At 50.5% G+C, this 14,052-nt stretch overlaps 1 protein-coding gene across 1 annotated transcript in view; it reads right to left on the reverse strand.

The window, feature by feature from the left end:
- SCARA5 (scavenger receptor class A member 5) overlaps nt 1–7,811 on the reverse strand; it is an 89,721-nt gene extending 81,910 nt beyond the window's left edge. The window contains exons 1-2 of the mRNA XM_081810538.1: nt 7,429–7,811; nt 3,201–3,318 (exon numbers count right to left, since the gene is read on the reverse strand). Coding sequence (XP_081666664.1) covers nt 3,201–3,312 — 112 coding nt within the window. The 5' untranslated portion in view covers nt 3,313–3,318; nt 7,429–7,811. The remainder of the gene's footprint in view (nt 1–3,200; nt 3,319–7,428) is intronic.
- Nucleotides 7,812–14,052: the final 6,241 nt, after the last annotated feature.

The raw sequence follows: 14,052 nt of genomic DNA on the forward strand, positions 1-14,052 counted from the left end.
ATGGGATAAAGGAAAAAGAGAAGCAAGGAAAGGGGCGGGGAGTGCAAGGGGACAGGAAGCCTAATGGGGAAGGTGATATTTGAGCAAAGACTTGAAGGAGGTGAAAGAGCAACCTTCTGGGGGGCAGAGGCCCCGGGTGAGTATGCCAGCAGGGTCAAGGTGAATGTCAGCAGCCTCCTTGGCTACTGTCAGCACCTGGGTTATTACTCTCATTAGGCGGGATGCTTTGTGGGCTTTCTCAGGACAGCATCATGTTCCAACTCAGGTTTTCAAAGGACCACACCCTGAATGCAATGACCAGGTCTGTTTTGATGCACAGAATTCTAGAACTGGACAGAACCTCACAGAGACCTCCTCTCTGCCCTGCCCCCATTGGCAGACATGGAGGCCCAGAGAGGGATGTGACCCAGTCAGGTCACATGGCCCTGGAGGACTGAGAGCCTCCACCTCACATCTTCCAACTTGTGTCCACACTGCAGGGGTGCCGGGCCTCGGGGGACCCCTGAGGACTCCTACTGGCACGGCTCTAAAATTGTCCTCTGATCGGATCTCCTCCCCGCTGGAGGCCTGGAAGGTACAGTGGCTGAGACTACTGTTATTTTCAGTGCTTCTGGTCCAAATGGTCTTTTTAAATCAGGGGTGCAGAAAAAGAGACAGCACGATGATGTAAGGGGTATGAGGCCTGGTGACACTTCACACCCTTGGCCTCTCCCTGCCCTGGGGTCCCTGCCCTGCCCCGACTGGCACCCCAGGCTGGCCCTGGTGGTCCTCCAGGCTCCCCCACCATGCTGTAGCCCAGTTCTTTCTTGCCAAGCCAGTCCTCTTTCCTGAGGGGCTGGTAGGGAGAAGGCGAGATCAAGGGCGTGAAAACCAGCGTGGCCTCTGCTGACGTCGGAGTACCGAGCACTGGCCAGTGACCCAGGCGTCCCGGGCGGCCGTAACCTGACAGAAACACTGGCCCGGCTTGGTACTGACACAGCTGGTGATACCTTTCCCCACCCTCCTCTTCCCTTACAAAATTGTGTTCAGTCTTTAAAGCCTTTTCTGGAAAGGCTTCTCCTAACTTCAGTACAGTAGTCCCGCCTTATCCATGGGGGATACTCCCAAGACCCCCAGTGGACGCCCGAAACCATGGAGAGTACCACACCCTATATGTACTATGTTTTTTTCCCTATATATACACACTGTGGTAAAGCTTAATTTATAGATCAGGCACAGCAGGAGATTAACAACAATAGTGAATAATAAATAGAACATTCATAACAATATACTGTAATAAAAGTTATGTGAATGTGGTCTTTCTCTCTCTCTCAAAATGTCTTATTACACTGCACTCACCCATCTTCTTGTGATGTGAGGATAAAATGGCTATGTGATGAGATAAAGTGAGGTGAATGACCCAAGGCCTTCTGATAACAGGTCAGAAGGAGGATCATCTGCTTCCAGACCACAGTTCGGTGTGGAGAACAGACCATGGAAAGCAAAACCACAGGTAAGGGGGGACTACCATGCTGACATGTATTTTTGCCTACTTTATGTTATGGGTAATTGTCCCCAGGCCAGTCCCTTCCACTGAGATCATAGCCCTTTGAGGGTAAGGATGGTTCAGTTTCTCTTTGGAGCTTCCTTTGCACCCCACCCTTAGCTTGACACATGGTAGATCCTCGAAATATGTTTGTTGAATGGAATTCAGAGGAAGAGCTACAATGGTGGGCAGTTTACTAGGGCAGGGTGTGGGGGCTTATCGGTCAGGAGCCCAAAGCTTGTCTCCTCTTCCTGCTGAGACTGTCCCAAATCCCTCCATCTCTGAGCTACCCAACTTCCCTTCCAGCACTCAGCACCTTGTGGGAGGAGAGACACAGTTAGAGCAGGATGGGGAGGCATTTCTCTCTTTGAGTAATTTTGAGACAAAGGCAGCTAGCAGAGTGGAGAGAAAATATGGTGCTTGAAAGAGCCTTGAGAAAGGCCTGCCAAGTGGTTAATTTCTGTAAACTTGACCGGTCATGGGTGCCAGGTGAAACAGTGTTTATGGGTGTTTCCAGATGAGACCAGCATTTGAATTGGTGGGCTCGGTAGAGCAGATTGCCCTCCCCAGTGGGAGTGGGCCTCATCCAATCAGTTGAGGGCCTGAATAGAGCAAAAGGCAGAAGACTTTGCTTTTTCCTCCTGCCTGCCCGCGGAGTTGGGACATAGCATGTCATCTTCTCCAGCCCTCAACTGCAGTTTACACCATTGGCTCCCCTGGTTCTCAAGCCTTCTGACTCAGATCGGATTACACTACCCACTTCCCTGGGTCTCCAGCCTGAAGTTGGAGATCGAGAGACTCCTCAGCTTCCATAATCACGTAAGCCAATTCCTCATAATAAGACTTTTTATATACATATATATCCCCTTGGTTCCATTTCTCTGGAGAACTCTATGACAGCCTGTCTCTACCTAACTGGCCATAAGTCTTTATGAGACTCTTCTGTAAACTTCATTCTATTCAGCTTTGAAGTGGGGACAATGCTCTCCTCCCCTGTGCTCCCTGCAAAGAGGAGTGTGTTCATTCTTGTAGCAAGCATTTATTAAGCACCTACTAAGTGTCAAGCTCTGGCTACACAGGATACAGTCTGTTGGCAAGGTGCTTTGTGCTCCTTTGGAAGAAGCATCTGTTGAATTTCCAGTTTTAGCAAATAACCAGTTCCCAAAGATGCAGTGGGTCCCCGGGATGCGGAACTCCTTCCTGTGGGAGTGATCTGGGACCTCAGACCCAGGGGGAGGATGAGCACCTTGACGAGGTATGTTCTCTCCTCACAAATGCTTTGGGAAATGGACTGGGGGCTCCTCACCTGAGAAGGTCTGGACTCACTAGCTCAGATGCCTTTGCCTGACCCCAGCCTGACCCACCCGGAGGAGAGGAAGGCAAAGAGGCAAAAAGCCTGCCCTAGCAGTCAGGAGACTCAGTGCTGGAACGCCTCTGTGACTGACGGGCTGTCTGATCCTTAATCACCAGCTCCACCAGCTCATCTGTGAAATGGACACACATCTTGCAGGTCACACAGATTTGTAGAGACGCAGGAATTAAAAGACCTTTCAAAGCCTGAAATTCCATGTAGGAAGTATTAGACGGGCGGTCACGACAGCCCGGGGGCAATGCCAAGGTCGGGTAGGGAGGCAGGGCCGGCCTTGTAGTGTAAGACGAAGCCAGAGGCACTCACCATCCTCACATAGGTTCAGCTTGGACAGGCTCCTGCCATCAAAGGGCTCCTCAAAGATGGAGCTGGTGTCCCGGTCGCTCACGGTGTGCAGGTACATGGCTTTGTTCTCCATTCTGACCTGCAGCAGCAGCAGGAAGAATAGTGAGGGGAGAGGAGAGGGAGGAAGGAGGCAGGGGAGAGAGAGAGAGAAAGAGAATAAACTATAGGCGGACACAGAAATGAATGTGCAGAGGGGTGTGTGGGTGGCTCAGTCGTTAAGCGTCTGCCTTCGGCCAAGGTCATGATCCCAGGGTCCTGAGATCGAGCCCTGCATCGGGCTCCCTGCTCTGCGGGAAGCCTGCTTCTCCCTGAGCCTGAACACCCGAAGCCTCTCATCGACAGGTGCCACCCACTAGGTCTCCCGACTTCCTTCCTTGGTGCTTCAGAAGGCCGAGGCCCTTTGGACCTTTCTGATCATGGGATCCATCGATTTGTCTCAACAGCCCTTGGCTGGGGCCAGAACCTGAGGCAGAGGGGCCCTAAGGGCCATGCTTGGTGAGGCCTGGAGGAGCTGACCCTCCTGACCCCCATGGAATGATTTCCCAGCCTCTGGAGCTTTGGACACATTAGAGAGACTTGGGCTCCCGCTCTGTGTTGGAAATGTACTGACATGTTCCAAAGGAGCTGGGTGCAGTGGGACGACGGCAGGGATTCATCACCCAGCCAAGCGCAAGGAGCAGGCGGCCTTGGTGGAGTCCCCTGGACACTAAGACCTGGGAAGCCGGAGACCGGGGGACGGGCCAGTGTCTGCATGGCCTCCTGAGGCCGGATGGCTGGGGCTCTGGGTCTACGCCATGGTGTTCCGGGAATGTACCCATTCACTTGGGAAAACGGCCTGCTATTTGAAGTAAACCAGCACCATTTCCATAAGTGCATACAACACCATCCCATTTTGTAATATGTACACGTGTCCTGAGGACGTGACAAGAAAGATTATATTTGGAGATGTTCCGGGTTGCTCTTTATCAGAAGACTCTGGTGGGGATTGTGGGGATTTTGTGCTTATTTTTGTTTGCTGGATATTCTGGGTTTTCTACAACGTGTTTGCATTCTTTGTGTAATAAGGAAAACCTACTTTGTGAGTCAAATTACAAAGTGTTTATTTACATAAAACACTTGCTGTTCTCTTTCTTACATATATGCTCGGTGATTCGACAAATTACTTTCTAATTTCAGTTCCATTCCAGCCATAAATTTAGCTTGACCTTTGGTCCTGATGCTCTTGGGCGATCTGGATATTGAACCAGAAATCCACTTTTAAAGAGCAAATTCTCTGGAAGATAAAAGCCCCTGGGAGGATGGATGGGTCCCAGGCCCGGTGTGGAGCAAACTCAACTCTGAGACCCAGGGAGCCGAGCCAGGGGTCTACCACCTGGGAGGGGATGACAGGGGCCTGGCAGGTGGCATGGGGTGGGATGGGGGGCACAATGCCTGAAAGGAGCAGCCAATCAGTTCCTCTTCGGAGGCAGTGGCCACGGGGGCCTCAGCATCGTGTCAGGAAATAGGGATAATGAAGGAGGAGCCTGGTTGAACTGCCCTGGCAGGCAGAGCAAAACCTAAACCCCTTATTTTCATGGCTTGATGTTAGTCTCCAGAGACCTCTGACATCAGGGCTGAGAAGAGGTCGGAAGTGGCCAGTTGCCATACAACTGTCCTTTTGATGGCCCAGGAAGGACGGACAGGGGCTTCTGCTTCAAGTAACGAGGTGCCGCGTGCCCTGCACACAGGTGCGCACATGCGCACACGCACACATGCATGCAGGAACGCACGGGCAGGGTGTTCACAGCTTCTGCGGGCCTTTCTTCCAGCCTGCAGGAGAGGGGGGCCAGGGGAAGCCCACAGCCCTGCCAGGATCTCCCCTCCCTGCCCCAGGGCTTCCCTGGAGCCCCCAAACCTCTCCCGCCCAGCTTCTCTGCTGCAGTTATGTCCGGTTTGCTAACCTCCCAACACCCATGCTCCATCCAAGTGCTCCACCCACTATGAGCTTCTAGGTGGGGCCCCCTGAGCGATTCCACTGCTGCTAAGCTGCAGGGTACCCTCCCTTGTTTCACAAGCACTAAGTGCAGCACCCCTCCCTCTGGCCTCCATCCTGGGGAGCTGCAAAGCAGGAGGCCAGTGTCTCTTCTGCAAGCCATAATCCTGTCTCTGCCAAAGGCAACAGGCGCTGTTTCCCAGAGGTCACACAGGCCTCTGGGCAGGGCTCGATGGGGTGCTTCCATGCTGGCGGTGGGGGTGTGGAGATGAGCTGGGGCCAGGTTAGCCCCATCTTCCCTTCCACCGTCCCCTCTGCTGATCAGCTCCTGGATCAGAGCTGGAATGCATGGCTTGTTATCTGGAATGTGTCTGTAAGGCGGCCCCTCTTCTACCACCTCCCCACCCCGGGGCTGGTGGAGCAGCCTGGGGAGGCTGTTGAGAAGAGAGGCCAGGGCGGAGCAGAGGCCAGATGTGAGTGAGATGAGATTGGAAGTGCTCAGCCAGCTCTGCTAATGTTTGTTACTTGGGAAGGAAACCTAAGAATGTTCTGTCTGCCCCAGGTTTTATTTTGAGCTGTTTTTCTTTCTTGGGAAATGAGGGACAGGAATTTGAACACTTCGATCATTGGTCTTACAGCCGTTGGGGCCAAGTTTGTGCTCTCAAGCAAGGTGCAAACTCACTGCCAAGCGTGGTGATAATAGAGATGATCTGCACCTCTTGCGCGTGCACACGCCCCATTTTCATCCAGGCTCTCTCTGCCCTCTCAGGACCACTGTGAGGGGGGCAGGTAGCATCAGTGTGTTGTTCCCACTTTAAAGATAAGCCAATCTAGGCCCCAAGAGGCAAGAGCCAATGATACCAGGCAAGGGTAAGGCACCAGGGAAAGGCGTCCCACCCAGGGCACTGACCCAGCCACAAGGCTGCTTCGTCCAGAAAGCATGTATCAGTCCCTCTCAGGGATTTAGGGTCCCAAATCAGGCAGTGAGGAGGGTCAGCGGGGCCCTGGGGCCAAGGAGAGGATCTGAGAGCTGGAAGGGAGGGGACCAGGACCATAGAAACATGAGCAGGGTGTGGATGCCAAAGTGACATACGGAGAAAGCTCGAGGAGCTTGGACTTTTGTGTTTCAAGTCAAAGAATGGGGCCTTCCTCCCCTAGGGACGGGACATCTTACTGGCCTCTTAGGGATGTTTTGATGCCACATTTTAGAGCTGAAGCACTCAGATATCCATAGCTCCACCCCAGGCAGTTCCACATAGGCCTACGGGGGCAGGGGAGAGCTCAGAGGACACGGGGTCCTGTCCTGGAGCCACTTCCTACTACTCGAGACCTGGCCCAATCCGCTGAGCTTGTTCATCACCTCTATGAAGGGGAGAAGCGCATCTGCCAACCTCTCAGTTATGGGTAGCCTCTGGTGGAATAGTGCACAGGGAAGGGCTTTATGAGCAAAGGTACACAGCGAGTTAGTGCTGGGAGTCCGGAGAGAAAACCCCCCCAACCCCGGCATCTTCTGATCCGGCCAAGCAGTTAGGGGAGGGGCGCCGTCTCCAGGTTCCTGAGGCTTCCCTCCTGCCAGTCAGGTCCAGAAACAATGCTCTTCGGGGTTCCCTTTGCAAAAAGCAATCGTGAATACAGAGCAGAGCGAAATCTGGACCCTTACTCACAAGTCACTCTGTAGGCAGCAGAAGGACTCGATCGATCTTCCTGCTGAAGGTAGCATGAGCCTCACCTGTTGCTGCAGACACAGTGTGTCTGGGTTCCAGCATCTAATTCTGCAGAGCTCGCATCTTCTCTTTGAATCGCATAGCTTTAAACTCATCGAAACCCAGTAAAAATCAGGGGGCCCTCTCCGCTAACGGTTAACCTAAATCAAAACCCGAAGCTGGAAAGGTGCAGATGTTAAGCTGTCCCTTCACACGTCCCACCAGTGGCATGCACGACCGTCCACACACTTCACACATGCAGAGGGACAGTCACCTGCACCGTCGGCTGCCGGCATCGGCTCCCGAACTGTGACACGAGCCAGGCAGAGTGGATCCCCACTGGCCCACAGCTGGAACCTTCCCACCTGGCGCTGCGCGCCCAGGCTCCGCAGCCCGAGATGCCCACCCGCAGCGCCCTGCTCCGCCGGCCACATCCGGGTCCCCCACAGCGGGGGGCGGCTGCCTCCGGGACACTGTGCGCAGGTGCTAGGACAGAGTTAGTGCCAAGACTCACCTGAGCGCCCCCGCCAAGGCTGCAGAAGCGCGGGTCTCCTCAGTTCCCGGCCTTCGCCATGGTGACCGAAAAGCTGGCCGCTGTCACCGCACTGAGACCCAGGCAGCCCCGCACAGCTTGTCCCCACAGCCAGCCAAAGCCAGACGGAGTCATAGAAAGAGGCTGCCCCGGTGCTCAGTGACTTGTCTCAGGGGTCACTCCTCCAGGAGGGTCAGGGCAGGAGGCAAGACTCAACCTTGGGCCTGACTCAGGCCTGTGGCTGCAGAGTCCCCGTGCTGGTGCCTCGCCTCAGTCAGCCACAGGCAGCGCTCGGGAGATGTTCTGCGGAGGCACCAGCGGCTCTGCTAGATACCGAGATGTGAACTGCAGCTACTCTGGCGGTCTTTATAAATGGAAAGTTCTTGGAGCGATCTCCGAAGCTCCCTTGGGGTCTGGAACACATCCCCCCTCTAGTGGCCGATCTCAGTATTACAGCCCCCCGGTTCTCCCAGAGCCGGGAAGTCAGCCTCGTCTTGGGACTCCACACACCTCACCTAAAACCCCACGCAAAAGAAATTTTTTGGAAAGCTTCTACGGGAATGGCAGCTGGACCTGGCTCAGGAGCCACACAAGAAACCAGTCTTATAAACTTATTTATAGGGCCGAATTTGCTTTGCTCAATTCACTCACCAAACTTGGCTTAGAATTAATTTCCGTGTTTTTCTGAAGTCACATCCACCCCCAAAGGCCCCAGATTGGCCACACTGGAGCAATTCAGAAGAGTGTTCGGTGAGTGCTGAAGGAACTTCGCAAAGACAGTCCCAAAGCCCTTCAGGAACGAAGCCAGCATCTGGGGAGCGTTCTCAATGCGCGAGGGCCAGGGGATAGAGGAATGAGGAAGACGGGCTCCCTGTCCTCAAGGGGGTTGCAGTCCAGGATGCCCTCAGGGTTTGCACAAATAACTGTAAACCTAAGTGTGACCGAAAACATTTTCAAAAAGCGACCTCGCCAAATGTTAAGAGAGCAATTACATTCAGATTGGGGTGGCAATGGGGAAAGAGGTCAGGAAAATTCCAAAAAGTTTGAGCCACTGGCCGGCACTGTGCATGTACAAGGACATCCCCCCCGCCCCCCGCCCCCTGAGGACCGAGCTCTGAAGGTAATGGTCATGAAGACACCCCCATGGATTGGTTAAAAATTCAGACTCAATACTAGAGGGTCAGACCTCGTACAAGAGGGCAGTTTGCCAGGGCTCAGCATTCCCCACAGTGCCACTGCCAACCCACAACTGAGTCAGAAGTGTCTTCGTCATTTTCAGTGACTGAGCGTCCTGACCATCTCTGGGAAGCAGCTCCAATATGAGGCTCCATTTCACCGAGGGAAAACACAGGAGTGGTAATAATAATAAAATAGCAAGGGGTTGAGACGAGGAGCGGGAGGAGGAGGACGAGAGGCAGGAGTTTAGGGGGAGGGGAAGGGGAGAGGCAGGAAGTGGAGGAAAACACTTCAGAGTCTATACCATGTGCTAGGCAATTCCAAGTGCTTTCCTTTTTTTTTTTTTTTTTAAAGATTTTTATTTATTTATTTGAGAGAGAGAATGAGAGAGAGAGAGCACATGAGAGGGGGGAGGGTCAGAGGGAGAAGCAGACCCCTTGCTGAGCAAGGAGCCCGATATGGGACTCGATCCCGGGACTCCAGGATCATGACCTGAGCCGAAGGCAGTCACTTAACCAACTGAGCCACCCAGGTGCCCCCAAGTGCTTTCCATATATTAACTCATTTCACACTGACAACCCTGTGAGGTAGGTCCTGTTACTAGTCCCACTTTTAGAGACAGAGGCAGCTTACAGTCCAAGGTCAAGCAGCTTACAGTGGCAGAACTAGATTCCGCCCTAGACAACGTGACCCTTTGGTTTGGGCCCTAACCGTGCCCCTGCACTGCCTCTCGTGAAAAAGTATCCTTTAGTTACCCAACATCCCCAGGAATGCAATCTTAAAAGCAGCCAGAAATGTGCTCAGCATGTTCTGTCCAGGGATCTGTGCGCCTCGGACCCACAAGTAGGCACAGAACCGTTTAACTCTATCATTTCAGGAGGAACAAAGCTTATCCTTTTAAACCGAGTAGCTTCAGGCAAAGGGCCATTTCCCCCTTTTGTTTCTGGTTCACCGCACTTCCTATAATGGTAAGATTTGTCCATATGGTTGCATGTACAGTGGTTCCTTCTTTGATTTTTATCCATTATATGCAGAGACCACAATTTGCTCATTCACCTGTTGAAGGGCATTTGGGCTGTTGCCGATCTTTGTCTATTATGAGTGGAGCCACCCAAACAGGCAAGGGCACATTTGATAGTGAAGTATAGGAATGAGCCGGAGGCTGGGTTTTCTAGTGGGTGAGAGTCGTTCGGGCAGCTGGTAGTTCAAATGACACCTTCTTGGGTGCCTGGGTGGCTCAGTTGGTTAAGCGACTGCCTTCGGCTCAGGTCATGATCCTGGAGTCCTGGGATCAAGTCCCACATCGGGCTCCTGCTCAGCGGGGGGTCTGCTTCTCCCTCTGACCCTCTTCCCTCTCGTGCTCTCTGTCTCTCAATCTCTCTCTCAAATAAATAAATAAAATCTTAAAAAAAAAAATGACACCTTCTTGTCACCTAAAATCAGAATGGTCCAAAAATTGGCTTGTTTCCATTCAGTCACAGAAGGCATTTATAATAGGCATTTTTTTCCCCAGACGGTATTATGAAAATGTGATCGCATTGAAGGAGAGTTGAACACTTTTGAAGTAGCTCATCTCTGGCTGTGGGAGCCAATCAGGCACGCCTGAACACAGTCCATGTGCTCAAGTGCTTCCTGCTTTCTTTGAATGATTTCATTTGATTGTCCCAATGACTCTCTAGGGTGGAGATGGGGAGTGATCATCCCCAGTCTCCGTATGGAGGAACTGAGCATGTTGAAACTGAACGGCACGATGCTGGGCTCCTGGAGACAACATCCACAACTGTCTTTGACCTCCAGAGCATCTACATCTGCAGGGATCCTTTCCGTACATTCCGTTATTCATTCAACAAACATCTGTTGTGTACCATTATGCAATGTATTCCAAATCTTCTTATGAACATGAATTAGACCCAGCCCCCATCCTTCAGGATCTGGCCCAGGGGGAGAGGAGGCACTAGAGTGGAGAATCACAGCCCAGCACCCCTCAAGGGGCTCCTCGTGGCTTCACATCCTGCTTTTGTTGGATGAACTGCAAAGCTTCATCCTCAGGCCTGACTTTGTTTCCCGCCCCCAACAAGAATCTTTCTAAAAAGTCTAACACACCTAAGGAAAAATGCACACATCTTTATCACCCTGCATATTAAACTGCATAGACCTGGTAAAACCACATCTGGATCTGGGTCAAAGGCAGAACACTGCAAGCACCTCAGAAGATCTCCTTGTGCTCATTCTGCTCCCTAACCCTCCCACCCCCCAGGGAACCACTACGTCACATGCCCTCACCATAGATGATTTTGCCTGTTCTTGAATTTCATAGAGATGGAATCACGCACCATGTGTCTGGTTTCGGCATCGTGTGTGAGATTATTCCCTTTGGTTGGGTCTAGCAGTTCATTCCTTCTTGTTGCTCTAATTGTTCCACTGTGTGACTCTACCATAATTAATTTGTCCTTTCCACTGTTGATGGTCATTTGGGTAGTTTCTAGTTTGGGGCAGTTACAAAGAGTCCCTCTATGAACATTCTCGTGCATGTCTTCTGGCGAACGTATGGGCGCCTTTCTCTCGGGTCTATCCCTTGGATGGGAATTGCTGGGTCATAGGGTGATGTGGTGTTCAGCATTAGCAGATAATGCCCACGAATTTTCCAGAATGGTTGTACCAGTTCACCCTCCCTCCAGCAGCACATGGGAGTTTCAGGGGCTCCACATCCTCACCTGCATTAGTAATTTCATCCTGAACGTTCTATCCGTTCTGGTGGGTATGGAGAGTCATCACACTAAGGTCTTAATTTGCATTTTCCTGATGACTAATGAAGTCGAGCATCTTCAACTATGCTTAGTCACTCTAATATTTTTTACCTGAGATCTGAGTCTGTCATTCCCGCTGTCTGTGCATCTCCATGGACACCAGCAGGCCCCTGCCTGGTGGATTTGCGTGGACGATTCCATGTTCCTGGAATGGCTCCTCCAGATGTTTGCAAGGCTAATTCCTTTGTGTCCCTCCCACCGTTTCTCCAATGTCATCTTCTCAGTGAAGCTAACCCTAATGATCTGGTTTCAAATTGCTGTCTACCCCCCAGCACACCTGATTCTCGTTACCCTGTTCCACTTTCTTTTTCTTTTCCATTACCCTCATTGACTTAACTTACTACATAATTCACTACGCTTGTCAATGATTACTAATGTATTGTTTATGGTCTGTAGAAGATCATCTCCATGAAGGCAGCTCACTTACGCCTCCCAAAGGCCTAGAACTGTGCCTGACACATAATAAGTGCTCAATAAATATTTGTTGGATGAAGATCTGGGGAAAGTGCATCCTAGGTCCTGGGAACAAGGAGGTCCTAAGGCCCCAGTATGGAAACAAAGTGGACATTCTGGAGGTCCAGACAGGAGGCCCGTGTGGCTAGAGCACAGAGAATGCAGATGAAGGCAAAGAGCCAGGGGGCCTGAATCTTATTCCAGGTAGAGCTAGAAACCCAATCTGTTGCTCTTCCTATATGTCTACCTCTTCTCCTAGGGCGAACAAAGGTCTGCAGTGCATATTTATAAGGTTTTCATGTTATATCTTCACTCTAATTTGCTATTTCTTTAATTTTTAAAAATTTTTAATTGTACTAAAATACACATGACTTAAATAGACCATCCTAACCATTTTTAAGCGTACAGTTTAGAAGCACGTTCACACTGTTGTGCAACCATCACCCCCATCCGTCTCCGGAACTCTTTTCATCTTGCAAAACTACACTAACTGGACTAACTACCCACTAATTAACTACCCACTGAACACTAACTCCCCATTTCCCCCACCTCCTGGCCCCTGGCAGCCCCTACTCTACTTTCTGTCTCTATAAATTTGACTGTCTAGTGACATTGCTATTTCTTCATTTGTGGCCTGCTTTACAAAACATATATTCCTAATTTTTGCCTTTAGAATTTTCTGTTTCTCTAGTTTCTTACTCAGTGTATGTGAAGTATAAATATTTCAAAAACAGTTTTTGTCCATTGTTCACAAACCAGCGTTCATCTTTTTCTGTTGTTCAGCTTTGCAGGAATATTCTGGTGAAAAGTATGTCATCCCTCAAAACCCAGAATTTGGAGTTGCTATTCTTTAAAAGTAGCTACTGTTTAATGATACAATAAATCTCATCAACTTAGGGCTTGTTAAGGAGATAGTTTTGGTAAAAAGTGGTTATTATACACACAAAATGATATCAGAATTTGGCTTTTGTGGTTTTATAACATTTTGTTTGATCAATAATATAAAGGCTTTCTGATTTGCCATCTTATTATCTCGAATCACTCATCTGATCTCAACTGAAACCCACCAATCACCCCAGCCACCTACCCCCCTACCCCCTGCCAACAAGAGCTAAATGTGAGGGAGGGAAGACATATCCAAAGAATGGGGCTTCCAAGTCAGAAAACAGCCCAAACCTCTGGGAGAGTCTACGCCTGATTGGCTTTAAGTCATTCCTGGTGGTTTTTAGTTCCTCCTCTATAACTTCCTATACCTTCCCCCCAAAATAATTATGCATATTTTATTAATTAGGAAAAATACAATAACCTCTTAAAAAGATAACTCAGACATTGTAAGGCTGAATTAGGGACAACGCCCTAGATTTAAAGTGTCAAGTCCAAACTTCAATCTGATCATTCCTGGTCGCATGTCCTTGGACAAATCACCAAACTTCTCGATCTCAGTATTCTCATTAGGCTTAAAGATAATCATCCCTTATCACAGGGTAGTTGTGAGGATCAGATGGGACAAGGCAGATACTGTGTCATAAGATGTCCCTAGGAGTGCCCTAAAAAAGGATTCTCTGGTCAAAGCAAAAGCACTTTTTAACAGGACTATTTACAGGACTTATCGGAGCCTTTAAAATGCTATTGAGCACGGTGACTCTCCACAAGGGTGGGGGGAGGGGGAATGTAGTATTAAGGCTTTTCCATGTTTAACTGAATACAGAGAAGAGGGCACTGAAGGAAATTCTGAGCTAAGTTAGTCAAAAGACTTGTTTACTATTTAAACAAAAACAAATTTTAGAAAACTGGAAGGCCTTTCCTCTGAGTGCCAATCAGTGGTAGATGTCTCATGCTACTGGAGTGTGGGGAGGAGCCATTTATTCTGAAAGGACAATAATACAACCCTGCCTGTCACTTTCCTAAGGGAGGAACCATGTCCCACTTGTCATCATCTTCCTGTCCTGCAGTATAGCTCATAATGTCTGTGAGTTAGAGGCCCAAAGCAGAGGTTTCACTTCTTTGCTCAAGGCCAATGGCGGCCCACTCAACCCTGTTTTCTTGCACCTTGACCCTCATCCCCCTTTCTTTTTCGGCCCTTGGGCCCCTCCCTTCCCAACCCTCCCCACCTAACCCCACCTACTGAGACTTCACCCACTGCCCACCCTCCAGTGCTATCTCCCCGGAC

The sequence above is a fragment of the Leptonychotes weddellii genome, chromosome 2 (genome assembly GCF_054177405.1).
Source record: "Leptonychotes weddellii isolate Sample4059 chromosome 2, ASM5417740v2, whole genome shotgun sequence".
Classification (NCBI taxonomy): Eukaryota; Metazoa; Chordata; class Mammalia; order Carnivora; family Phocidae; genus Leptonychotes; species Leptonychotes weddellii.